General features: G+C 42.7%; 1 protein-coding gene across 1 annotated transcript; it reads left to right on the plus strand.

Moving 5' to 3' along the window:
- Nucleotides 1-951: 951 nt before the first annotated feature.
- TARS1 (threonyl-tRNA synthetase 1) lies at nucleotides 952-17,815 on the plus strand. Its single transcript, XM_076363019.1, has 19 exons — nucleotides 952-1,026; nucleotides 1,443-1,523; nucleotides 2,403-2,593; nucleotides 3,643-3,766; nucleotides 4,862-4,983; nucleotides 5,198-5,315; nucleotides 6,180-6,244; nucleotides 6,326-6,404; nucleotides 6,957-7,103; nucleotides 8,023-8,121; nucleotides 8,873-9,039; nucleotides 9,589-9,751; nucleotides 9,840-9,977; nucleotides 10,697-10,774; nucleotides 13,283-13,383; nucleotides 13,501-13,605; nucleotides 14,278-14,350; nucleotides 15,067-15,181; nucleotides 16,535-17,815. Exons 1-19 carry the CDS (start codon nucleotides 1,006-1,008, stop codon nucleotides 16,681-16,683), a joined length of 2,136 nt encoding a protein of 711 aa, XP_076219134.1. The 5' UTR covers nucleotides 952-1,005; the 3' UTR covers nucleotides 16,684-17,815.
- Nucleotides 17,816-27,413: the final 9,598 nt, after the last annotated feature.

The following is a 27,413-nucleotide window of genomic DNA, read 5'->3' on the forward strand; positions in this document are numbered from 1 at the left end:
AATCCCTGATCATTGCTGCAGATGAAGAGGAAGCAGCTGTTACAGGAGGCAGATATGTTGGCTGCTCTGCAGGAGGCAGAAGTCCAAGCCAAGCTGTAGCCCTGACCCCTCATTTAGACTCTTTAAAGTAAGGATGCTATGCCAGGATTTCCTGAAAACATGAAATCTTGTAATAAACACCTTTCTTAAACTAGGCTACTGTACGAGTTCACCAAACACACTAAGGGCCTTGGGACACCGCTCTGGGAGCCCAGGGCCACCGTGAGAACATGCTGGAAGTAACCTTCCTAAATAAAAATTATTATAAAAAAACAGCGGGGAGAGAAGGGGAGGAAGGTTACAAAGCAAAATGCTGTGCCTGAATATCACAGCCTTTTCTTAGAGACGCTGAGCCTCCCCTCAGAACAGGGCTAAGCAAAGCAGCTGCACTCCCGCGGTCCAGATCTGGCAGACTCTCCTCGGAATCTCTTCCACTTTTTTCCCCCTGGGACATCAGACATCGGTCAATCCGATTTTTATTTTATTTTATTTTTGTCTCCTTTGCAAAGAGTACTCCCATCAGTTGATCCATCCTTGACTGAATCTCTGCCTCAGGGGAATAGTAGCTAGGTCTCCCCGAGTGCCATCCCGTCCCTCAGCCTCTTGCCACCCTCGTGGGGCCCTACGGCCCTGCTGGCGGGGTAAGGCTGGTTATGTTTCTCCCCGCAGGAGCGAGGGGAACAGGGGTGCGGGGACACGGGCCCCGCGGTCCCGCTTCCCACCCTCATGGGCGCTGGCAGGAGCTCCGCCATCTTGAGCTGCGGGGGCGCGGCGCCGCGCCGCCGCCCCGGCCACACACCCCAGGCCTGCCCGGCACGGCCCTCCGGCCCCATTGGCTCGGCCGTGGCTGCTCAGGTCGGGTCGGTGCGGCCGCCCCCGGTTGCATCAGCTGCGGCGGCCGGCAGGCGCCTGCGCGGAGCCGTCCCCGCCCCTTCCCCGCTGCGCCAGGCGGCTCCGTGTGTGGCAATGGCGGGCGCTGATGGCCAGGTGGGCCCGGCACCGCGGCGGTGGCGGGCCGCTCCGAAGCACCGGCTGTCTCCTCAGCGCGGCTTCCTCTCACCGCGGGCCCGGGGGTGTCCTGAGGCGGGGCATACCCTTCTTCCCGCGTCAGGCCTGGAGGGGGGGGCGGCCCTGTCAGGAGGACGGCTGCTAGCGGCGGGAGGGAGCTAGGCCTCTTCCCGTCACCCTTATAGCGGGTCGCCGGGGGTTTCCGCAGCTCTGGGGGAGCAGGGTCGAAAGGCGGTGGGATTTACCTGAACGTAAAAGAGCAGGGAGCTGGGCTGGGGTTTCCCGGGGCGAAGAGGTCGGGTCTGTTCCCTGGTGAGTGGGGCTGAGGGGGGGTTAAAGCGCCGTAGGTTTGAGCGACTGCTGGAGAATGAGGAAATGGTGCTCGCCCTCCTCAGGTAAATGCTGGGGAAGAAAAAAAGGCAGACTGCGGAAAGAAGAAAATGAAGGAAGGGACCGGCGATGGAGGGCGGACGGAGGTGAGCTGCCCTTGGGCCAGATGAGGTTGTCCTGGTTGCTGTCGTGTGTACTGCTGGCATTGCAGCAGTTCATCCCTCCGAAGTATTTTATCTGGCGTTACAGTTACTCCTTTTCCCACTCTCTCTTATTTCCCAAAGTTTGCCATAAAGTGACTTTGTTGCTTTTTACACCAAGTTGTATTGGTGTAATGGGAGAGCAGCTCAGATTTCCATAGTTGCTGCTTGGTGATGGTTTTCACTGTGCCCGTTTGCACCAGGAGGTAGGCAGCGGATCTCTGGGATGAGGAAAGCCTGCGTAAGGTGCTCTGTGTTTTCTGTCTTCATGGTGGATAAACACAGATACCTCTGACTGCACAGAGAGGGCCAGCTGCTAGCCAGCACTAAGCCTGAGCCAACTGCATAGCTGTATAACCAAGCTGACAGTCCTGATGTCATTACATGATGTGTAGGCTGGAGTCAGTTCCTGTCCAGGTGGCTCAGAGCAGGGGTATTCCCGCAGTTTTTTGACCTAATAAGAAAAATCTATTTTTATGTTGAACTTCTACAGTCTTTTCAAATTGATTTTTACCCTTGTGTAGCTTTATTAAACAGGTGTTTAATAAACTATGTAGTAGCTTATTAACGTGTAGTTTATTAAACAGGTGTACAGTGGTACATTTCAAAGTAATAATTTTCATTAAGCTGAAGTCTTATTACTATATAATCAGTACTATATAATTAATCTGTAATAATGATTATTTGTTAGATATAGCACATAATAGGTATGGTCACATAGCTGCTTGTGAAAAGTATATCCATTCTGTTTGCATTCTTGACATAATGTGATATTAGATTAATAATCCATTGATTATTTCCTTTCTCTTTATTCATGATATATAGCTGAATCCCTGGCCTGCATTTATCAATGAGCGTTTAGAGATGTACAATAAACTTAAAGCTGAACATGATGCACTACTTGCAGAAAGAGCTGCAAATGACAGTAAACCCATTAAAGTTACATTACCCGATGGCAAGCAGGTTGATGCTGAATCTTGGAAGACTACTCCTTACCAAATTGCTTGTGGAATTAGGTATGATTCTATTCTGTGATACACTCAATCATTTTCAGACAGCTCTATGTCTGCAGGTTGTGGCTGTAAGGGTATGGGTAATGTATAATTTCTCTCTTAGTCATTTATCTCAACTCTTCTCAAGGCATTTGTATATAATAAACTGGAGGTAACCAATAGGGTTTGAGTTTTGGAGTGTAGTTTTTTTGCCTTACGAAGATACAGTTTCTAAAATTAAGAATATAATTGAGATCTTTTAGACACACATTACTTGCATATTTTTTATCCGCAAGTACTGTTGTTGCATTAAGTACTAGTTTGCTAATAAATTTACTCTATCAGATTGAATGTTAGCACATGCAAACCAGTTTGCATTGACCTGGGGAAGATGACTGCTGGGTGATGTTTCAATTGATTTCAGAGAGAGTTAACAGTATGAGTATCTTTCACTTAACTGCATTTTTATTTGCATGGGAGATACCCACCAAAAAGAGCATTGCGCAACTCCGGCTTACTCAAACTTGCTGTGGAGTAGATTTGAACAATGCACACTGGACACCCTGACAGTTAAAAGTACAAAAAATGGGTGATTCCTAGAGGTGAAATGCCTTTTTTTTTTTTTTTGTGCTTAGGTGCCTTGTCATTGGAACCTTCTTTGCTTTTGTGATTTGGGATCAAGGAAAGGTTTTTTTGCCTAGTGGAAACAAAATTTTAAAGTTACTACATCAGAAATGATATTTGATAATTTTTAGAAGAGAAGCTCTGTCTTTTATTGCAGTAGGATTTTGAAGTCAGGTTAGTACTTTGAGGTGGCTGCCTCTAAGTCAAATATGTTAACAAACGTATCAATGTTGAGTATACAGCACAGTTTTCTTCCCTCATCTCTGAGATGTGAATAACATTTTCATGAATGTTCAAGACTGGCTAAACTGCTCCTTTATTTGGAATTTATTTATGACGTTGTACCCACTCTGAGTACTCCTGAAAATCTTACTCAACATGGAGGGCAAATTTGAGGAACTTCTACTTGCTGATTTCAAAAGATTATATACCATGTATTTATTCTGTAGTCAGGGCTTAGCTGACAACACTGTTATTGCTAAAGTGAACAAGATGGTTTGGGATCTAGACCGTCCTTTGGAGGAGGATTGTACCCTGGAGCTGCTTAAGTTTGAAGATGAAGAGGCTCAAGCAGTGAGTATCTTCTACCAAAATTTGTTTGCCCTTGGATTTGCATTAAACTCGGCCTCGAGTAGTTACTTGCATCTTTACTGTGTTCAAAAGATGAGGAGATGGGAATGGGTTTGCTGTGTAGGTCCATCTGCGTTTTCTAATCTTCCTTACAAGGGCGATACGGTACTGCAGATAATGTACGTTCTTCTGTGTATTTGTAGCCAAGTCTGCTAGCAGTTGCTGTAGTTTATGTCAAGTCTGTTCTCGTTAAAATTTTATATTTGCATATTAATGTAAAGTAGGTGTTTTGAACTGACCTCTTCAACACTGACTTTGAAAACAAGATTGAGTACAAAAGTACTGTCTGTGTACAATCATAAAGGTACTGAGTAGGCTGCTCTTTTACTTTGAACATGCAAAAGTACATACTTTATTTTGGCTACTCATTCAGATAAATGTGGATAGCCAGTAAATTTGTAAATACTCTCTTTAGAAAAAATCATTTGGTACAAGAAGCTGTCAGTCAAACTCATCACAGAGGTCTTGCATTCAAACTTAGGGTTTTCATATTGGCTGAATGAGGGCTGCTGCGAGATAGATGTTTTCAGGTCTGTGCAAATAAAAGCAGACTGAAGTGCTATAGATTTGGTTTTAATTTGTCAAAACTTCAGGTGTACTACAAGATGGAGTGTAATTTTTAACTTTATGTGCAGGATTTCCCATGCGTAAAATCTTTGGATTAGGACCACAGCCTTATGTTGAAAGCGCACCTTTTGGTCTTTATGCAGAGCTGATTGATTGAAGTTCATAGAAAAAAAAGTTTCTGAATCAGTTTCCTGACTTCTTGGCAATAATTGAATCATTTCAACAATAGTTGAAAATAAGAATTATTTGCTACCAGGCTGTAAACAATTTTGCAGTGTTACTTTTTGGAAATGTTGGTGCTTAAGATGAGAGTGTTGCTGGGCAGGTCAGTTCTGTTCTACAGACTGCTCTAATGTGGGATCTGCATCAAGTATCCTTAAAAGCAAGTGTTTCAGAAAAGGTTTTAAATAAAATACTCAGAAATGCATTGTGCGTATTCAGACTGATCCCCTCTTTTTTTACTTCCATTAGGTATATTGGCACTCAAGTGCTCACATAATGGGTGAAGCTATGGAGCGAATCTATGGTGGCTGTTTGTGCTATGGCCCACCAATAGAAAATGGATTCTATTATGACATGTTCCTTGAGGAAGGGTAGGTTTTGTATTTTTCTTTTTAGGAGCTGGGGGATGGCAGTCACAGCAAAATTTCTGTTACCTGCTTGTTTCTGGAACAAAGTCATCTGCACTACTGCAGATTGCTTTGTTCTTTGCAGTGTGTCCCATCCACAAGTTAGTGTATTGCAACTGGATCAGAAATTGCAAGTGGAAGCAAGAATGATTCACTTTTTTGTGTGTGTTTATTTTAGGGGCGTATCAAGTAATGACTTCTCTGCTTTGGAAACATTATGCAAAAAGATAATGAAGGAAAAACAAGTCTTTGAAAGACTGGAAGTTAAGAAGGAAACCCTACTTGAAATGTTTAAGGTAGGCTGTTTTTAGAGGGTTGTTTCTAGCATCGTGCAGTTACTCTCTAAGTATTTGTAGCTTTAGTCGCATGTTCTGTTAGTCGTAGAGGATGGTCTGTCAATTTAACTTTTTAAGGTGATATGTTCTTATAAGCTCATTTGTGATATTTAACAAAAAAAATGAGTGAAGGTGTAATTTTTAGGTTTTCAGGAATGTGCATTAGATTTTCTGCACCCATTCTTCCCCTGGGTGACCTTCGCAAAATCTTTGAAGCCACATTTTTCATTTATTTCTGACAGGTGTAAGTTTGCAATATATTACATGCAATTATGTTATATGCCTATATTATATTGGCTGTTAGTAAAATGCTGTGGTGATACTATAACTGCATGTGCTGATGCATTCAGAAAGCTTCATAAAACATTTTTTAGAATGAGGACTTCTGAGAAAGTCCAAGCAACACTAAAAGCTGATCCTTTCTCTTTAGTACCTAGCTGCAAATAATTTTCTGGCATTCCTGAGATAGATGTTACTCAGTTTTCTCTGTTAGGACATTAGGAGAATCATAGTGTCATTCAGGTTGGAAGGTGCCTCCGTAGGTCTCCAGTCCAAGCTCACGCAGAGGACATGGGGTCAGTGCTGAAGTCAGACCAGGTTTCTGAGGGCTTGTCCAGCTGGGCCTTCAAAACCTCTAAGGATGGAGACTACACAGGCTGCTCTCTGGGCAGCTTGCTCCACTACTTGACTATCTTTCTGTCTGTCTGTCTTTCATAATCCTCTTTTGATGCAGCATAGCATCAGGTTTGCAAATAATTTAAACTGCTGGCCAGTTCTCTTGCTTAACAAGTAGTTAACAAATATGTGTGCTGCTTTTCTTTTCAGTATAATAAATTCAAGTGTCGCATCCTGAATGAGAAGGTCAATACTCCAACTACAACAGTATACAGGTAATTATGCACGCACCACAATGTTGCTGGATATATCTTTCTAGGATGAAATATACCAAATTCATGTTTTCCTATTCTTAGGTGTGGTCCCTTGATAGATTTATGCAGAGGGCCTCATGTCAGACATACTGGCAAGATAAAGACCATAAAAATTCATAAGGTAACTGCTGAAACTGCTTTCGAAAAATGTTTTCATTGAAAATGTGTTGCTGTCTTTGGGCAATACTATGGTGGCTTATCCAAGAATGTACTGTGAAATGGGTAACCTGGCCAAAAACTCAGTGTAACAAATTGGGAAAGGGTTGTGTGCTAGAATGATATTCAAACGGTGTGAAGCCCAATTAGGTGTCCAGGGCCTGCACTCCTAGCACAGATAGGAGCGTGAATGTGGCTTAAGGCTTGGTTGAACTGTATCAACTATAGCTGAGTGTGAATAAACAGTTGGAATAGGATGGCTACACAGAGAGCAAATAGGCTTTAAAAAAAGACAAGAGAGAGCTTGAAACCATTTTTACATATTCTGTTCACCTGTTCTTTCTGGATTTTTCTAATCAGTGCTCTGAATTTAAGATGAAAACTCTTCTTATGCCTTAGTTGTTCTACGTTAAGTATAGTGATTTATTAATAATTGCATGCCTTTTCATAGCAGGCAGTAGTACTAAAATGTGGAGGCTCCTTTTTCTTCAATGTTTCATTTATTTTTTGCATGCAGAATTCTTCTACCTATTGGGAAGGCAAGGCTGATATGGAATCCCTCCAGCGGATCTATGGAATTTCATTCCCAGATGCAAAAATGCTGAAGGAATGGGAGAAATTCCAGGAGGAGGCTAAAAGCAGAGATCACAGAAAAATTGGGCGGGTGAGACAGTTTTTCTGGTAACGTATTTCACAAACACTGTGTGGATGTAACCCCTTAACTAGAAGCATCTCGAAGACAGCGTATACTTGCCACAACCAAGATGTGACACAATTGTATTTTCAGTTAAGTTGCAAAGTCAGGTACTTTTCTCTCGAAGAGCATCAAAAGTCCTAAAGCAAATAACTTCTTTTTAGCCTTTTCGCTGTTCTAAACATGATGACATCCTTATTCCACAGATCAATCAGAACAAAACATGAACACTTCGGTCTACAAAACATGAACACTTAGTCTGCAGGCAGTGGTCATTCCTATGCAGTTTCCTGCAGCGTGTTCACTCACAGTTCTTTTCTTCTGTGTGATTTCAGAATCTGTAATACATTCTATGGTTTTTTGGTTGGTTGGTTTTTGGTTTTGTTTTCTAGATGGAAACCCCGGTCAGATAATTGATAGTCCTGAACACTATTACAAGGTCTGCTGCTAGGATATCAGGAAAATATACAGAAGAATTCACTATATGCAGTCCTCAAGCATGTGCAGTTTTTCACAACATTAGCCAACTACAGTTCACACATTCAGTTGTGTGCAAATAATTAGAGAGTTGCAGAAGCAGAACTAAACACTACTTGTCAATGTACAAAGGGAGCTGTGGGGGCACAGTTAGGAGTTACACATAAACGTGAAGTTTTGGAGCATCAGTAATGAAACAGGAAACAACAATCTCCTTCCCCATAAGTACTGATGGAGATAGAAATACTAGTGAAAATGTGTCTGATCTATTGATGCTGCTTTTTTTTTTTTTAGTGTTTTTTTTAAAAAACTTTCACTAGTGATACCCAGTCAGTCAGTAATTCATTTGTGAATGTTAAGTGAAAAACGTGGTGTACAAATACTAAGTTTTTCAAATACTATTTTTGTGCAGGACCAAGAACTGTTTTTCTTTCATGAGCTCAGCCCTGGTAGCTGTTTTTTCTTGCCAAAAGGAGCTTACATTTATAACACATTAATTGAATTCATCCGGGTAAGTAATGTCTTTTGGAAATCTTCTTATAGAAGAAATAGCTTAATTTTAGAAAAATATGTAACAGCATGCTACATATAATAGTACTAACAGCCCTTCATTTCAAGTTAGTTTGATCTCTTAGTTCTGTAAGCCACGGAACTAAAGAAACCTGGTTTCTTTGTATTGGTCTTGTCACAATCTCTGCTAAGTTATGTTTTTATCAATACTTTATACCTGCAGTTAAAGCAGTGATAATGATGCTTTATATTCTTTGACATCTAATAGTACAGCTAAGCTCACACTACAGCTGTTCCATTGATGCATATTGACTTGTTTTAATAAACTTACTAAATTTGGCCTTGTAGAATTATTTTTTATGAAATTATGTGTAGAAGAAAAAAATCCTGATCTTCCTGTTGTAATATTTAAAGTCTGTCTTACTATGGTATATTTGGGCTGCAATGTACTATCAAGTGTCATTGAATAATTAGAGACTGCTGCTTTGCTTGCAGGGAAGAAACTTGTTCTTCTTGCTTACTACAAAGGGATTGTTTGGGGGGAAGGTGGTGCTGGTGGAAGGGATGTATCCTGGCACGTCCAACTTGAATTTTTCTCTCCTCTTCCTCTTCTCTCTTCCTCTTCTCTTCTCGAGTCATGGACTTTTGTAGGGCAGCATGTCTATATTTTTATGGCTGCAGACTGAAGTCTTGCGTACCATTACTTTCATTTGCTTTATTAGTTATTTTATGTACTGGGTTTCTTGTTTCAGAGTGAGTATCGAAAACGTGGATTCCAGGAGGTTGTCACTCCAAATGTTTTCAACAGCAAACTATGGATGACTTCAGGGCACTGGCAGCATTACAGTGACAACATGTTTTCCTTTGAAGTGGAGAAAGAAATCTTTGCTCTGAAGCCTATGAACTGTCCAGGGCACTGGTAAATACGTAGCAAATCCAGTTTACCAAAGATGATGCTGATTAAAAAAAAAAAAAAATCTGTTTCTTTTGCCTGCTTAATTGTAAAGATGGCTATCTTCAGGTATCCAGATGTGACATGCTGTCAGGAGTGATGTAATTATGAGTCTTGCTGTCTACATGCTCTCTTTACTTGAGACACTGAGAAATGTCATTTTTCCATCATTACAGTGACTGTGTTTTAGACCTGAAGCTTACCTTGGTACTATGAAATGGATATCCAAAATAGATACTGGGGCATTGTCAATTTTGTGGCAACTTAGGCATTCAGGTTTTAATGCTCAGTTTTAGGAGCTGTTTTATCTTCTCTCTGTGAGGTGGGGGAAGCCTACCAGCTATAAAAGGATATCTGCATTTGTTTTCCTGACAAAACTAGATCTGAATGATGGTTGTATTCAGATTACATCATTGGCATTATGGGCATCTGCTTAGGTACTGGCTGCTCCTCATTGGCTGTTCTTTGCAGAATTTTGATTCTGAATGAGCTTCAAGTAATAAACTTTTCCTTCAGCCTTATGTTTGATCATCGTCCAAGATCATGGCGTGAGCTGCCATTACGGTTGGCTGATTTTGGTGTTCTGCATCGCAATGAACTGTCAGGAGCTCTTACAGGACTCACTCGAGTACGTCGGTTCCAGCAGGACGATGCTCACATATTCTGTGCTATGGAGCAGGTATGGGCTGCTGTTAAATGAAATTGGGTATTAAAATCAGATTAACTGATTTTTCCATATTTGAGACTTTTTTCCTATTCTCATAAAGATTGAAGAGGAGATAAAGAGTTGTCTGCAGTTCTTGCGTACTGTGTATGATGTCTTTGGATTTTCCTTTAAACTGAATCTCTCCACTCGTCCTGAAAAGTACCTGGGAGATATTGAAGTGTGGAATCAAGCTGAAAAGGTAAACAGTAGTTTTATTAACTTTTTATATGAAAGCAAGGCTGCAGCTGGAAGTCCTGTAAGAACATACTGCCTTCTGGGAGGTACAGTGACAGCTGGTCATGAGCAATATAACTTTAATAACTGTCTTCAATTCAGTCTGGCTGCTGTAAATAGCTTAGTCTCCATACAGAAGCAATCTCCGCGTCAGAATCAAATTATCTCTCTCCTCTCCCTCCTTGTATTTTTTTGATAATTAAAAAAAAAAAAAAAAAGAACCAATTCTGGCAGCCCCTGTAATAAGACTTAGAGCCATCTTCCAAAAGCTGGGTTGCTTTCATGATTAAAGGGATGGGGTTAGCCCCTGCAGGTGCAATGCTGGGGAGGAGATAGGGCAGGAATAGACATCAGTTGTATCAGGGTGGATCCCCTCTCAATATTATCTACAAACTTTGAATCTAGCATAAAAATTTCTTGCATCTTAGCTAATGCTGCTTGTTTGGCCTCTTCCAAAAGGAATGCATTGATTTTGTTGGTTTAAATTTGGACTAATTTTTTTTTTTAGCTGGGGCTCTTCCAAAACTTTCCCTTTTAAGAAAATAAATGAGTTGCAGCAGTAACTGAGAAGTACAGAGAATTGGTAGCGTCACGTATCTGTAGCAGCATGCTGATCTGATGCTGTAACATGGAAAGACAGCAAATGTTTGAAAAACAGTGAGTGTATGTGTCCTTTATCTCTAGCAACTGGAAAACAGCCTCAATGACTTTGGTGAGAAGTGGGAGTTAAACCCTGGTGATGGAGCTTTCTATGGACCTAAGGTTAGTATGTTGCTAACCCCTAGCTGGGTTAGGCTTTTAGTTCTGTTTGGATGAGGCAGACGAAAGTTACACAATTCCTTGCTTTCCATTGATACTACCGTAATCTTGGCAGTAGGGGTAGCATGCAAATACTGTTCTTTGCAGTATAGCGGATGAGCAGAAAAAAAACTCAGAGTCTTCATGTGTTTACAAAATGATGCTAAATGTTGCTTTCCCCAGAAAGACAAGTGTTGGGCATCTATTTGTGCAGAATGTTTGCCAGATGACTTCAAATAGATACCTGATGGAGACAAAGTCTCCCATCTAGTTAGCATTCTGCTCTAAGTTAATTAAACAAATACAGATGGACACTAAATGCTGTTAATACATAAAGAATGTTTTTCATATCTTACTATGAGAAAGGGGGAGAAAATAGTATGCTCTTGGGTTTTATTCGTGATCTTCTTGGTAAAGACAACTGCTATTTTTCACTTATTGTCCTGCACATTCCCTTCCAGTGTAACATTATAACTAAGTTTTTCAATGTCAGTATGCATTTCTAAAGCATTGGTGCTTTTTAGGTTTGGCTGGAGGTTACAGAACAAAACTGATACCTAAACTGATGACCTGGTACAAGCTGAGATTGTTAAGAGCTGGGATTAGGAAGAGGGGATTTCTTTTATAGTATCTAATACCATTTTAAGATGCTGTATGGCTGAAATTTTGTGTTTTTCCAGATACATAAACTCTGACATACTTGAGAGAGAAATAATACTCTGTGATCCTGGTTTTCACATAGCTTTAACACTCATTTCATTAATTAAACCCAGTTTACATGTATGAACTATTTGCTGCTTAAACAGAGCTGATTGGTTTAGTGGGAGACATGAACAGAAGGTGGCACTGTAAGATCTGTATTATCACAGCAATTGCTGCATTAGAAGTAATCCTTTGGGCAGTATGTGAATGCTAAGTCATGACAAAAACAAAAATAAAATTACTGGTAAAACAAATTTTTGAAAAATGTTGCTTTTACTGGCACAGTTTTGTAGCTACATTGAGTTGCTGGTGGGTTTTGGTGTTTTAAAAAGCCCCTTGCATTGGTTTTGTGGTTTTGTTGGGTTTTTTTAAAGCTGTCTCTTCAGTTTGCACAGATTAAGTAGGGCTTTCCAGAAATTTCCTGATATCTTTGAGCATAAGGACAGAGAGCCTTACAAAATTAATTGTAAATCTTTTCCTAATAAACCTACACTACTTTTATGTCTATATTCAGTCATCTAGTAAACTGATTCTGATTTCTCTCTTTGTATGCCAGTTGAATCAATTTCATTTTATGGGTTGTAGGTGAAAGGTGTTATAGCAGCTAATCATTCATAATGTGAAATGCAAACAAGATTTAGTAATTTCCTCAGTTGATTTGAAAGAAGGCAAATATCTACAGGAACCTTTGCTAACCTTAATTAACTTTATACTTGCTCCTAACACACTCTAGCCAAAGTAAGGTGAGCAAACGTGTAGCGTTTTGCACTGGTTTTAATGGAAACTAGTTAAAATTACATTTTTAAGTTAAGCTCTACATCTAGGGTACCTTTAAACTACTTGGATTTTTTTTTTTCTACTCTCTAACTGGGTGATTTGAAATTAAAGAAGGTTGTAAATAATTTATTTTGATAGAAGCTCTTTGGTGAGTAGTTGAAATATGATAAACTCTGGCTTCTGAATGCAAAATTGAAAGACATTTAGAACTTCAGTTAATAAAACACTGATCTGTTTGTTTGATACATAAATTAAAATAAGGCACACAGCCCCAACATTTACCAGCCATACTGGTAAAATGATGACTAAGAGAACAACATGATAAATAAATGAGGTCGGGACACTATAAATCTACTGTTTTCTATCCATCTCTCTGTCTAACTTCTATTATAAGTGTACTCAGGATTAAAGTCTAAGATGCAATAGAAAGAATACGCTTGACTGTAGATACTCCTAGTCAGAACAAATGTAATTGATTAATACGATCCCTACTGGCAAGTGGACTATTTAGCAGTAGGATTCTCATCCCAAGTTCATGCCCTGAATTTGTAACATAAGCTACAAAGTATTCAAATACTGCATAATAAAGGAGTGTAAGTTTGCCAGTTTGAGGTTGAAGAAATCTCATTTTTGGTGAGACATGTTCAGTTCTGATCTTGCACTTGCACTTAGGTGCTGCTGAATTCATTCAGCGAAAAGGCCCATGAAAGTCCCAGATTGAAATCAATAAATAGTCTGAGGTATTAAAGGTAGTTCCCCCCTGAAGCAATGTCCCTCTACTTGCTCACCCTGTTTTTAGCTCTAACATTTTTTGCATCAGAACCCGCAAATCATTTAAGTCCTAATGTAGGCTGAAGTAAAAGCATGTTGTCTAAAACCACATATAGTTCCTCTGCATTGAGTGAAACCTTCCATCTTAAAATAGTGAGTTTGCTTTCAGAGAGGCATGCTTGTATCTTACACTGTAGTAAAAGTTTGTGTCTTGTTTCGAAGATTGACATTCAGATTAAAGATGCCATTGGCCGCTACCACCAATGTGCTACAATCCAGCTCGACTTCCAGCTGCCAGTCAGATTTAACCTCACCTTTGTCAGGTAAGCACAGAGGCTGGTGGTTTTAATTGCTATATAATCTAACTTTCCTGTCAGTTACAGGCATGTTTACATCAAGAAAAAACCTTATATTTAAAAAAACCACACCTTTCTTCACAGCCATGATGGTAATGACAAGACAAGACCAGTTATCATTCACCGGGCTATCTTGGGATCTGTGGAGAGAATGATCGCCATTCTAACTGAAAACTATGGAGGCAAATGGTAACGTTGAAAAGTAGATTTATTATTCCAGTTTGAGCAAACACTTTAGGTAGAAGAGAAATTAGCCCCAAGAATCAAGAGGGTTGGTTCTACTTGCTTGCCAAAGAGACATGCCGTAGGTGTACCACAGGGCAATTCCTTCTGAACCACCTTCCTTAGATATTTAATAATTCTAGACATGGTAGCCTCTACATGATACCACCCATGCAGGTGCAGCATACAGCTTGTTTGCCCAAGGTGTGTATCTCTCAAGTTTGCTTTTGCAGCTGGGCTGCCTTGCAGTGAGTCATTTATGTAGGTCATCTTTACCTGCCTGCAGTATAATACCTGATGGGGATGACCCCTCTGATTATAACAAGACTCAAATGTAAATGTTTTCCCATGATTAGTTAGTAGTAAGCTCAACAACTCTATTATGATTGTTGTCTGTTGTAAAACACAACTTGAATCTTCAGGTCAGAAAGTACCTTTGTCTACACTGCAATTCTTTTAGACAGTTCTTTTTGGGAGATAAATTGTAATGAGTATAGGGCTGTCATCACCTCTGAACTCAATCTAAGCAGCTGGCTTTATGAATCTCTTGTGTAGATTTTAGTCCTATCTGTTAAGAGGATTTTTCATACTAAAAAAATACTGAAAGCTATATAAACTTGTTTTGTTTGTTTATTGAAGGCCGCTCTGGCTGTCCCCACAGCAGGTAATGGTGGTACCAGTGGGACCAACGTGTGATGAGTATGCTCAAAAGGTGATGTATATGGTTTGGGGGCTTTTTTTCCCAATATACTATATTTAGTTGGGATACTTGGTTATTAATGATTAACAGTATTTATCCCAGATAAATGTTATAAGTCTTTACATATTACATTGTATCATTTTTATATTACAGTGACAATTAGCTGCTGAAGTTGTAGATGTATCTTAAAGAGGACCTGAAATACATTTTGTGTATCTAAACAACAAATGCTGATCTTTGTGAGGCTTTTATTTTTGGAAAACTTAGTTTTTCTCTCTAGCTCAAAAGCTGTCTTACCCTTCAGGTTCTAGTCTCCCATGGCCATGTGCATCTTGCAAAAGCAGTAAGAAAGATGAAGATGGGTCTCTGCATATTTAGCATCCAGCAGACCTTCTCCTGTATTTCTTTCAAGCGCATTATACATAAATAAAATCTTATAATCAGAAAGCTCCACCATCCTGCTGCCTTTCACAATATCAAAGTCAAATCACTATTCAGCCCAAAACATTAGATATTCACATCACTGCTTAGTTACTCAGTGTGTATGTACTTGCATGATAGCTGACCTGTTTTCATTTCTTGAACTGGGCTCATCTCCAACGCCTGAGCCAATGACGATGCCTTTGTTTTAGGGGTCAGATAAGCTTGACTGGCTTACGTCTACAAGTCATAAATAGTTCATTGTCGTGAATATCCTATAGTGACAGTTCAAATACTTTTTCTCCTAGGTCAGGCAGCACTTCCATGATGCTGGATTAATGGCAGATGTTGATGTAGATCCTGGGTGCACGCTGAACAAGAAGATCAGAAATGCTCAGCTTGCACAGTATAACTTTATTCTGGGTAATGTATAGTGCATTTGTTACCTTATCCTGGCTGACTTTCTTGCATAGGTCATAGGATTTGATCTTTCTTCTGTGAGCAAGGCAGAGAGTGGTAGTCAGTGTTCTAGGTCGCTTTGCTCCTAAGAGTCTCCATCCCAGAGAGCCTCTCCTGCCTGCATGATAGGCATTCCTGGCTTGTATAGCTGTCACTGGAAGGAGGTCACTGTGGCCCAAGGCATTACTGCTGCTTTAGAAAAAGGTCTTTGCTGTCTTCTGGTCAGCAATGTGGAGTCATATATAAAATCTCTTGCCCTTTGTCAGTCAGATTGTTAAGCGATTTTTCCATCCCCCCCAATAACATATGCTCTTGTTTCAAGTGTAGCAAAAGTACCACCATATTTTCACTGCATTCAGCTGTGGTGTACTTCTGAGCTATACATGCATGCATAGGAGAAGACTATTCCATGAGAGGGTGACGCAGGGACGATTAGAAACTGACCCTGAAGTATGTGATTTGAAGAACCACGCTAGTCATGTCATGTAAATTGAGGCTCTAGCATTGACCCTAAAACTGTCTGGGATCCATTAGAGTAGAAGGAGCCTTTGACAGAGAAACTCTACCCTCAGAGTAATTGATAGAATCATGAATAAAGTTCTTCTGTTCTTTAAAACCTTAAGCATGTGATACAGATAAGACACAACCACATTTTACCTTCAAGACACAAACAAATGATCAGTCTATCAGGGAAAAAAATCTCACCTAATTTATGCTCAGAGGTTGTTTCAAAGCGTTGTCCCACTGAATGTAGATTGGGTACCAGAGAAATACAATCTCCTCTAGCAACCTCCAAGTATATTATATAAAATTTAGATGAGTAATGAGACATACATATATTATTTTGGTATCTGTATCTTAATGTTTAAGTAAAATAGCTTTGGGATTTGCCAATAAACTGTCTTGCTGTTTCTGTAAAGAAAACAAATAGCTATTGGTTATTTACAATCAAGTTGTCTTTCTAATCTTTGCCCGTGGAGTACTCCATGTTTATTTCTCATTTTGACTTTGTAGTTCTCTCTAATAAGAAGTCAGTTAAGCTGGACTTACTGGGTTTACTTTTCTCTTTACTCATATTTTGCTAAGTTGCTGTTCATAACATACTAAAAACTACTAAATTATATGAGATTAAATAGGGCTATTGGCTGTTACAGATCTAGGTGGGGGGAGATGGGAGGAGGGCAAAGAAGGATTTGATGTGCTGGTTGGTAAGCTTTTCAGAATGTTTGTTTAGTATGCCTAAGTTTTAAGGGAATGGGGGGAAAAAAGAGCTTGCTAAATCTTAAGTTCATTCCTTTGCATCTTGGTTGTTTCTAGTTGTTGGTGAAAAGGAGAAGGTGAGTGGAACAGTTAACATCCGCACCCGAGATAACAAGGTGCATGGTGAGCGTACAATTGCAGACACTGTGGAGAGACTGCTGGAACTGAAATGCTCTCGCTCCAGACAAGCTGAAGAGGAATTTTAACGCCATCTGCTCTACCTGGCATAAAAAAAGATTCTAGTTTTCCTAATTCAGTTAACACAGAGTTTTTGTGCTGAACCAGATTTGAAATATATTTCAAATGACCTCTTGCTCATTTTAGCAGAGATTTTTCTTTAGTCAGAAATGTCTCTTTTTATAAAAATCAATTTTTCACAAACTTCGAAGTAAAATTTCCTGGCCTCTGAGGAATGACAGATGAAGCAAGATAAAATGACTTCCTGTGACTGCAAGGGAAAATGGAAATGTTAATCAGGGATACCCATAGCATTCGAACTACCCTGTTAAGAATAAAATACATGTTGATAACAAATGTTTTTCATGAAAGTTAAACGAAAGACCTCAGGCTTAAGAAACCACATAGTAACCATGTGCTGCAGCAGCTTTTAGAGTGTCTCCTTTAGCAAGGAAAGTGATACCTTGCAGTCTTGTCTGCTGGTCTTACACCAATTAAATGTATTGACTCTGAACAGTTCCCAGTCACATAAAAGGGGAAATGAAGAGAGGTCTCCCACTTCCATAGTGGTTGGTGCCTCTGGGAGTGTCTCAGCTCTCACTGCGTGACACTCCGGACACGGGGCCGTCTGCCGCAGAGCACCGAGCTGCTAACCAAAGCCAACTATACCCTTTTCCAAAGGCAGTATCTGAAATGTGCTGGCTCTACGGGTAAGGTCGTTGTAGCTGTAGAAGGGGGAATAAGACTGTCTGGAAGAGGTAGGGCATAGCAGGGCCAAAGAAGCAGCTAAGAAAACTGGGATTCCTGGGAACAGAGAGTGTTTCTATTCTTAATCCCTGAGCTGTCCTTTCAGTAAGGCTGTATATGTCACAGCAGAAACAAGAACGTACCGAACTGAAAAGGGTAATGATTATTTTCTTAAGACAAATGCTATTTTTCAATTTAATAGGTACAGTCCCCTTCAGTGGAACACTGCTTTCCCAAGCCTCTGGTCCAGGGCATCACATACTCAATTAGCAGCCCCTCCTATCTCACAGTTGAGGGATCTCATCAATTGGTTTTGGGTTTGGTTTCTTGGGGTTTGGGGTTTTTTTTTTGCACATCTGGCTGACAAGAGGCAAAGATCTGTCACTTATGAAAAATAAAATCATGGTCTGAGGGTTTGGGTTTTTTTTTTTTTGTTGTTGGTGTTAATCTTAACTGACCTGAACAGCTTCCAAAGGTGGTTGATAACTGTTCCTTTAAAAAGAAAGCTATTGCTACAGCCTTAGCAAAGATCAGGCAAATCTGAGGACAGGTTTGAACCATCCTGTCTTTTGAACACCTCCAAGTCTCGCCCTTTCCTTTATTATCTGGGCAGCATATAATCTAGCCTTTTCTCACCTATCTTTCTCACGGGTGATGGTAATGTTATATCAGCACTTGAACCCATTGTGAACTCAGTCTCACCAGACCACAACCCCAGCAACTTCTAGCAAAATCTATTTCCTCCTCCTTTGGTTCATTCAGACTAAAACGTTCCATCTAACTACTGTAGAAAAAAAAAGGGGGGGAACTGACTTTCCACTGCCTTGCTGCTTTCAAAATTATTTTGGTGAAGGTTAAATGGGTTATTATTTTCTGTATTTTGCACCTGCTTTACTTTGCTGTGAAGTGACTGTTGCTCGTGCAAAACAGCGGAATCGGATGTCAACTGTCCCTGGGGCAGGACTTCATCAAATGTTGAAGCAAAACCAGAGTAGATACTGGTCCCCCAGGGAAAAGGAGCCACTAGCTCTGTTTCTCTCTAGGAATTGTGCCTCAAACCACCTTTCAGCTGGGCTGGTGTATTTGTTGATTTTCACAGAGTGCTCTGCCTTTTGTTTTGCAGGGGTCCCTAGGTACGCTAGCATTAAACTGCCACAGTCATGGAATGAGATAGCGGTGCTGTAAAACACCACAGCCACTGCTGTGTATGGCTCAGGAGGTGTCAGTCTTGGACAAGTTACCCTTCTACAGAAATCTCATTTACTTAGATCATGCTTTTATATACCTATATAACAATATATATGTACGTATATGAATACGTTACTAGAAACAAGACCTAAGGGTACTATCCAATAAAATACATACCTCCAGCAGGGTGTGGACAGAACCGAGGGGTCTATGTCCAAATCGTGACTGATGCAATGCTGCACTCAAGTGCCATCTAAACTCATGCCCTCTGCTGTTTTAAGTTCTCTAGCTGCCAAGAGCTGTGGTCATGCACAGAAGCAGAACTGGCCTGCCCCAAGCAGCATATCCTCTCTCTTGGTTCAACCAGAAGTCCTCTGAAGAGCGGGTTTTAGTCACTGCTTATCACCTTTGGTAGGACTAAGCTCCTGACAAAGTGCTGTGCCTGTCTCCTAAGGCAGGAGGATGCAACTTCAGCGTCACGGCTTAATGGTGGGACCACTTGTCAAGCAGGAGAGAAGCCTTCGTAAAATTCTTTCCAGGGTCTGAGAAGGCTGAAAGCCACCTCTCCAGTTAGGCAGAGCGTGCTCTGATTACCAGCATTAGGCAAGAGAAATAAGTTTGCAGCTTGGTTTTCAGTCTGTAAGTCCCTAGGGAGGTTTTCATGACCTAACGAGATCCCTGTATTCTTGAGTTGCCTGCTCCTTCTTCCACAAGCGGTAAACTCTCCTTTTTTTCCTGAGTCCCAGCAAAAGCTCCCCGTTCAGCCAGGCCAGTCGTCTTCCCCACCCGTTCTTCTTACGGCATACAGGGACAGCCTGCTCCTGCGCCTTTAAGACTTCCTTCTTGAAGATCGTCCAGCCTTCCTGGACCCCTTTGCCCTTCAGGACCGTCTCCCAAGGGACTCTCTCAACCAACATCCTGAACAAGCCAAAGTCCGCCCTCTGGAAGTCCATGGTTGCGGTTTTGCTGACCCCCCTCCTTACTTCACCAAGAATGGAGAATTCTATCATTTCATGGTCACTAAGCCCAAGATGGCCTCCGACCACCACATCTCCCACCAGTCCTTCTCTGTTAGTAAACAGCAGGTCGAGCGAGGCACCTCCCCTGGTAGGCTCACTTACCAGCTGTGTCAGGAAGTTGTCTTCCACACACTCCAGGAACCTCCTAGACTGCTTCCTCTCTGCCGTGTTGTATTTCCAGCAGACATCCAGGAAGTTGAAGTCCCCCACAAGAACAAGGGCTAGCGATTGAGAGACTTCTGCCAGCCGCTTGTAGAACGCTTCATCCACCCCTTCATCCTGGTTGGGTGGTCTGTAACAGACTCCCAGCAGGATATCTGCCTCGTTGGCCTTCCCCCTCATCCTTACCCATAAACGCTCAACCGTATCATCATCACAATCTTTGAGCTCTAGACAGTCGAAGCACTCCCTAACATACAGAGCCACCCCACCGCCTCTCCTTCCTCGCCTGTCCCTTCTGAAGAGTCTATAGCCATCCATCGCAGCACTCCAACCGTGAGAGTCACCCCACCATGTTTCTGTGACGGCGACTAAGTCATATCTCTCCCGCTGCACAATGGCTTCCAGCTCCTCCTGCTCACCACCCATGCTGTGTGCATTGGTGTAGATGCACTTGAGCTGGGCTATCGATTTCGCCCCCAGCATCGGCACGCCACCCCTAGACTCATCTCTAGTGGGCCTGGTTTTATCCCCTTTCCCCTTCGAACCTAGTTTAAAGCCCTCTCAGTGAGCCCTGCCAATTCATGAGCGATGATCCTTTTCCCCCTGTGAGACAGCTGGACTCCATCTGTTGCCAGCAGGCCTGGTGCTTGACCAACCTGATCTTCTATGACCAGGTGACCCGCCTAGTGGATGAGGGAAAGGCTGTGGATGTGGTCTACCTGGACTTCAGTAAGGCCTTTGACACCGTCTCCCACAGCATTCTCCTCGAGAAGCTGGCGGCTCACGGCTTAGACAGGTGGACTCTGCGCTGGGTCAAAAACTGGCTGGACGGCCGGGCCCAGAGAGTTGTGGTGAATGGAGTTACATCCAGTTGGCAGCTGGTCATGAGCGGTGCTCCCCAGGGCTCAGTTTTGTGGCCAGCCTTGTTCAATATCTTTATCAATGATCTGGATGAGGGGATCGAGTGCACCCTCAGTAAGTTTGCAGACGACACCAAGTTGGGCGGGAGTGTTGATCTGCTCGAGGGTAGGAAGGCTCTGCAGAGGGACCTGGACAGGCTGGATGGATGGGCCGAGGCCAACTGTATGAGGTTCAACAAGGCCAAGTGCCGGGTCCTGCACTTCGGCCACAACAACCCCATGCAGCGCTACAGGCTTGGGGAAGAGTGGCTGGAAAGCTGCCTGGCGGAAAAGGACCTGGGGGTGTTGGTCGACAGCCGGCTGAACATGAGCCGGCAGTGTGCCCAGGCGGCCAAGAAGGCCAATGGCATCCTGGCCTGTATCAGAAATCGTGTGGCCGGCAGGAGTAGGGAAGTGATGGTGCCCCTCTACTCGGCACTGGTGAGGCCACACCTCGACTACTGTGTTCAGTTTTGGGCCCCTCACTACAAGAAGGACGTTGAGGTGCTGGAGCGTGTCCAGAGAAGGGCAACGAGGCTGGTGAGGGGTCTGGAGAACAAGTCTTATGAGGAGCGGCTGAGGGAACTGGGGTTGTTTAGCCTGGAGAAAAGGAGGCTGAGGGGAGACCTCATCGCTCTCTACAACTACCTGAAAGGAGGTTGTAGCGAGGTGGGTGTTGGTCTCTTTTCCCAAGTAAGAAGCGATAGGACGAGAGGAAATGGCCTCAAGTTGCACCAGGGGAGGTTTAGATTGGACGTGAGGAAAAATTTCTTTACTGAAAGAGTGGTTAAACATTGGAAGAGGCTGCCCAGGGAAGTGGTTGAGTCCCCATCCCTGGAGGTATTTAAAAGACGAGTAGATGAGGCACTTAGGGACATGGTTTAGTGGACATGGTGGTGTTGGGTTGACGGTTGGACTTGATGATCTTAGAGGTCTTTTCCAACCTCAATGATTCTATGATTCTATGTTTAATATGTGATTTCTCAATTTCACACTTCAGGGACAAACTGTAACGTGTCTACAGCACATCAGCAATAAAAGGAAAATTTCTCTTTATTTTTTTTTAATGGGATAAAGGCCTATATCGACGTGAAATCTCTACCCCTGCGTATCTGCCAGGATGTTGGGCTGCACACTGCAACCGCTTTGAATGAACCGAGCAATGGATTTCTTAGCTGTGAATATGGAAAGACACCTTTTATTAGTGCAGCCACTGAAATGTCAAAATGGGAAGACTTTTTCCACAGAATAAGACTTTCAAGATCTAACTAGAAATGACCATCAAACAACAAATCTCCATTTCATCGTATGATATATGAACTTGTATCATTCTGGATTTGCAGAAGGGGAACTTAGACTTAAAGAGGAACAAAGAGCACATTATTTTAAAGAAATTCAGAGCTGGTTTTTTTCAGGGTTCAGCTCCCTTAAACTAGAGCTTGATAATTCTTTCAGATTTCATGTACAGACTGTCAGAAGAATCCAACATTTAGCCTGGCTGGTTTGAAAGGACAGCAACTCACTGATCTGGAAAGCTGACAAAAAGAGCTGTTTAAAAAACCTCAACTCTTGCAGCTGAATTCAATAAAGTTCTCAGCATCTGGAGTGAGGCTCAAGTGGAAACTAGAGCCCAGTCTCAGTCCATAATTGATTCTGCAACCAGCTGCTGCCCGGCCCTGAAGTACCTAAACCGTAGAGGCGATGTCTTACTCACCCTAAAACTCCCCACTTGCCATGCACTGAGTCCCTGTCCCAGCTGTGGCATCCCCCATTTGGTTCCCTCCTCTGCCTGAGGGGATTCAAACGCAAATCCCCAACACCCAAAGAAGAGCATATTGTGAGGTTGGGGTCTCTCCTACATAGAAAAAGACACAAGAAAAGGGAAGAGAATACAGAAAACAAGGCCTAGCTGTGCTGTCTAGTAGATCTGGGACTCTTACTGGGGGTTTCAAACACATTTCTATTACATCAGCTACTCTTTTCTCACCACGAGCATATAAAGTTAGGCCCTTTCTTTACTATTTCTGCTTTAATGAATCTTGAATTCCCAGCAATTAACTCTTGAGTTTTCAAGATGCTCCACGTCGAGACAGTGGAGCACAAGGTGCAATGATGTGTATGGCTTTGTGTTCCTAACAGAATGCTTTGCAAAGTAGTACTTTGTTTACAGGATAATCTGTATCTTCCAATTAACAAACTCATCAGAACAAGTGTCATAAACCACTGATAAGGTCATTTCAATCGTCCCTATGTACAGAAGATAGTGCAGGGAGATTATGGCAAGCTGTCACTCTTTGTCTAGCAGTGTTTCTAAGTGAATGGAAGAAAGTAGCAGCTATAGTTCGTGACATCAGTCTGCACATGAATTAAGATACACCAAGTAATGCAATTTTCCTTCCATGTCAATGAAGAAAAGCAAGTATTGCATTGCTTAGAAACATCTGTCTTGCACTGTCCATTAAAACTTAAGATGGAGAGAGAGGTATCAGTACGTATCTCATACGGAGCACTAGTCTCATCACAGTAAATGAAGAACCTGCTGAAGGTCAAAACACTGACACCATTCTTATCCCAGCGTGCTGTAACCAGGATAAAGCACTGCCACTGCTGGAAAACTGCAACAAAGTGCATTTCAGCTTTGTTTTCCTGAACAGCAAACAGGAGGCAATCATGCAGTATCTAAACCATGGCTTGAGCTGAGATCACGAGGTGAAAAAAGGAAAAGGCTGCAGGAATTGTGTGAGGGGACAAGGAATGGAGGAGACAGCAGGGTACAGCAAACAAGGGAGTGCTTTTAGACTCAGACCTGGAATGGGGAAGAAGAGCTGTTACCTGCCTGTTTACATTTGTGTGCCATTTTGCTGTCAGCACAAGGCAAGGGCTCCACGTACAAGGCGAGGCCAAGCTCTCAGAAGCCATTTATCATGGTTGGCTTTCTTCTTTGCTTTCACTTCCACAAATGGGCTTTATCAAACAGCTGCAGCAATTACACCTAAAATGACCGAGGCCCGTGTGAGGATGACTGAGGGAGGCTTTTCCAATACCCCAACCCAGAGTCTACTGAGCAAACTTCTGAAAATCAGAAGTTGTAATTTTCCCTTCCAGCCTTCACCCGGAGTCCCTGGCTAATGGAGAACCTCCTCCACAACTGCCTCACCTATAATACCAAATAAAATACGTCAGCAATTGTTGTCTGGCTCCAAGGCCAAAACTCTCTTTTCCCTCCCCCAACCAAAGATGCTGTGCCCACCGCTGCCTTCTGACAGCAGTGTCCTCCAGCTGCCTCCCCTGACACTGCCCAGCCGTGCTCTGAGCAGAGGGCTAATGCTGGGCTGTGCCAAAGAACATGCCGACCTGCAGACACTGTAGATAGATAGTTACGGACCAGAGCCTCAGCCAACGTGCTGAGCATGGTTTAATTACTGTACATCCACAGCTAATCAATCACACTTGTTCAGACAAGTATTTCTGGGCTTGCTATTATCAGGGGGTGCTAGGAAAGCACAGGTGTCTGTGTGAGGGCTCATGGGGTGGTGGGATTTGCTGTCCCTGCTCTCCTAGCACAGATGCCATCTTGGATGACAAAGGAAATGACGATTTGAAGTTCAGCTGCACATGTCAACCCAAAACAGGGACAGCAAAATCTCTGTTCTCGTATGTGCCAAGAGCTGCCAAGTAGGTTGTCTCTGCAACTCCTCTCCCTTCCCCGCCGTGGCTGAGCAGCCCATTCATTCTCAGGTTCAAACCCCTGGGAGAATACCATTTGCTTATGAACAGTAATGTATAGTGCCTTTGTTATGTAGCCTCTTTTTGAACATGATAACATGAGCTTAAATGGATTATCTGTGTCACAGCCAGAGACAAAATAAATAACAAAAGCAACCAACGGAGCAATCTAAAAAGAATGTCTCCAAATCTTAGTCTGCTGATGGCTAACCTGTGCAAGCCAGGGTTTTAGGCCAGTTGAAGGAATAAATGCTAAGCTCAAAATTATAACAGAAATCCAGACTAGAAGTTTTAAGTTCCCATCCTCAGCTCTGTCCCTTCATCGCAGGGTCATTCTTCTTAAAAACTGTCCTGGTGATGTGGCAGTAAATCATATAATATGATTAATATAATAGTATTAATGCAGTGCCAAGGGACCTCAAACAAGATCAAAACCTCATTGTTCAAAGCTGTGCACAGGCAGCCTCTGCTTTGAGGAGCCGGTGATTTAATTACAGGGGACACCAGGAGTACAGAGCGCTGCGGTGACTTACCTGGTGTCACTCTGCTAACCCGTGGAAGAATTGGACCTTGAGGCTTGCAAACCAGGGCTCTGCTCCCCACACCACACTGACTCTTCTGTTTGCTTGGCCAAGTAGCATTTTTAAATAGATTGCATTTGTTAGAAGAAAGAGCAACCATGCATGTGTGTGTATGTATGCGTGAAGAGTCTCTGCACCACTGCACACACGCATGGCACACGGGGGATTGCTTGCTCATTTTTAGCAGCTGCCAGTACTCACTGACCCAGTGTTTCGCATCAGAGCAATAAGTGAACCACGCTATCAGCCACAGAAAGAGAAAAGAGATGCGGTCAACACTTTTATATCTTGAAAAGGGTGGAGCTCCTCTGCTGTTTAAATTGCAGCTGTAAAAAGCCCTGCTGCAAGTCCCTGTGGCAATGCTCTCTGCAGTAGCGTTTAGTTTGTAGATCAAGACAGTGACTGCCTGTTCTCAGTGGGACCACCTTCACCTCAAAACTTTAATGCCTTTTTCTCCCAGCCTTGCAGTGCTGGTCTGGCCTAGCAGCTGCCCACCATTTGTACACATTCACAGTACCCCTTTGAGGTCCAATTCAGCAAAGCACTGGGGCCCTGCAGAGGGGTAGTGTTACCTCTGCTAACGCTGACAGCAGGATCAAGCCTTTGCCTCTTCCAGACACTGGCTGACCAGGCGTTTGCCACGCGGCCCCACCTGTGTCACTCGCTGTGTACAGCTCTGCATGACCTGTTCCTCTGGACTGTGTTGGCTCTGCCTCAGGGTCTGCAGGAAAGAGCAATATCGCAAGGGCCATGTTGCCCAGAAGGCACGAGGAGCCCTGGGAGCCCAGAGGGGTGCTGCTTCAAAAGCTGCAAAAGGAAAAATATCAGTCAAGTCCTTCTCTGGCCTACCTTGGCTTATGGTATTTCAGGCCCATTATTGATTCAGTGCTCAAAATATCATCAGTGCCTTTAAACGGTTATTATCTATAAAAGATCTTCAGTTCTTCAGAATACAACAGTCTTCATAAACTATCACGGATAACAAAGTCTGGAAAAAACAGACAAAAAAAACCCCTAACCTGCTGTTTATTTCTGCCCCACAGTTCATCAGCAGGGCCTTCAGACCTGGCTCACCCACCAGACAGGCTGTTTTAATCACACATCATGATCAAGCATAATTCTAGAGGGAGGTGAATGTGTGCCGAGTTTTTGCAGGTTGGTTTGGGATTATTACTGTAGGTAACCCTGTGCAGTGTTTAGGCACCAACTTTGGTGGCTGGAAGATCTCTCTCCCCAGTAATTTATCAGTGACTCTTTTTCTCCTTTCTGTTCGGTTCCATAAGAGCAGCTTCAGAAGTTGGGTGAGCAATAAAGATGTTGCTACACAGCTCCGGCCTGTGTAGGAAGATCTATATTATTCCCTTGAAAAGGCAAAAGCATCAAAAGTCTGATAGCTAGCAATTTACTTTTTCCCTCCCTCAAATAGTTTTCAGTCTTCATGGTGGACGTGGAGAGATTTTTCTCTCCACAGTTCTTTATTATTGTTGGATTTCTGTAGCATCATAAAAAATGTATTTATACTTGACAAGAACCATTGCTGCTCAGGAAGCGGGAAGAGCTGGTGGAGGGGAGGTGCTGGGCGGGAAGGGCAGTATCACAACCCTCAGCAAGGATTACCTGCTATAATAACAGCACACAAGACTTTCATAAAAACAAATCTCATTAAAGAACTGCAGCCCAATAGTTTTCATCCTCAGATACAAAGTGCAAGACAGGCTGGTTTTCTTTTCTCCATCTCAGCTGCAAATAACATTTGGCTCTCAGTTACCCTTTTGTAAATGCGGAGTGAGAAGATTGAGGATTGAATTCCCTCAAGAGAGACAAGACATTATTTGTTTTGGTTACCTACACTCTGTAAAGGGCTGAGCTTGCTGAATATGTTTCTAGTCCGTACTTGCTTTTGACAGCCTTTTTGCTGGAAATGCAGAATTCTGCACCTGGGGGCAGATAACCCCCAGCACGAGTACAGGCTGGGGGTCAATCGACTGGAAAGCAGTCTGGGGATCCTGGTGGGCAAGGTGAACATGAGCCAGCAATGTGCCCTTGCAGCAAAGGCAGCCAACAGCATCCTGGGCTGCATTAGGCAGCGCATTGCTAGCAGATCAAGGGAGGTGATCCTTCCCCTCTGCTCAGCCTGGTGAGATACATCTGGAGTGCTGCGTCCAGTGCTGGGCTCCCCAGTAGAAGAGACACATAGGGGAGGGAGTTCCATAAGGGCCGCAAAGGTGAGGTAGGAAGTCTTTTAGGGAGAAATCACACACATTGCTTCAGATGTGATGGAAATAGAGTCAGCAGCAGGTGGCTAGAAGAGTCAAGCTGGAGACTGAAAAGGATATTGTAAAAGGATGCACACACAGATGTTTGTCAGAAAAAAGCCCTGCACTGTTATCAGAACAGTTTTCAAATTGGGATCTTAGAGTCATGCAAATCTCATCCA

This window comes from Aptenodytes patagonicus, chromosome Z, assembly GCF_965638725.1.
Source record: "Aptenodytes patagonicus chromosome Z, bAptPat1.pri.cur, whole genome shotgun sequence".
NCBI lineage: Eukaryota > Metazoa > Chordata > Aves > Sphenisciformes > Spheniscidae > Aptenodytes > Aptenodytes patagonicus.

Bases quoted from the DNA above. Each gene is read 5' to 3' on its own strand.
- TARS1 (XM_076363019.1), top strand. From the start codon at position 1,006: ATGGCGGGCGCTGATGGCCAG. The intron at 4,984-5,197 runs GTAGGTTTTGTA...TGTTTATTTTAG, and splicing joins GACATGTTCCTTGAGGAAGG to GGGCGTATCAAGTAATGACT. The intron at 6,405-6,956 runs GTAACTGCTGAA...TTTTGCATGCAG, and splicing joins AGACCATAAAAATTCATAAG to AATTCTTCTACCTATTGGGA.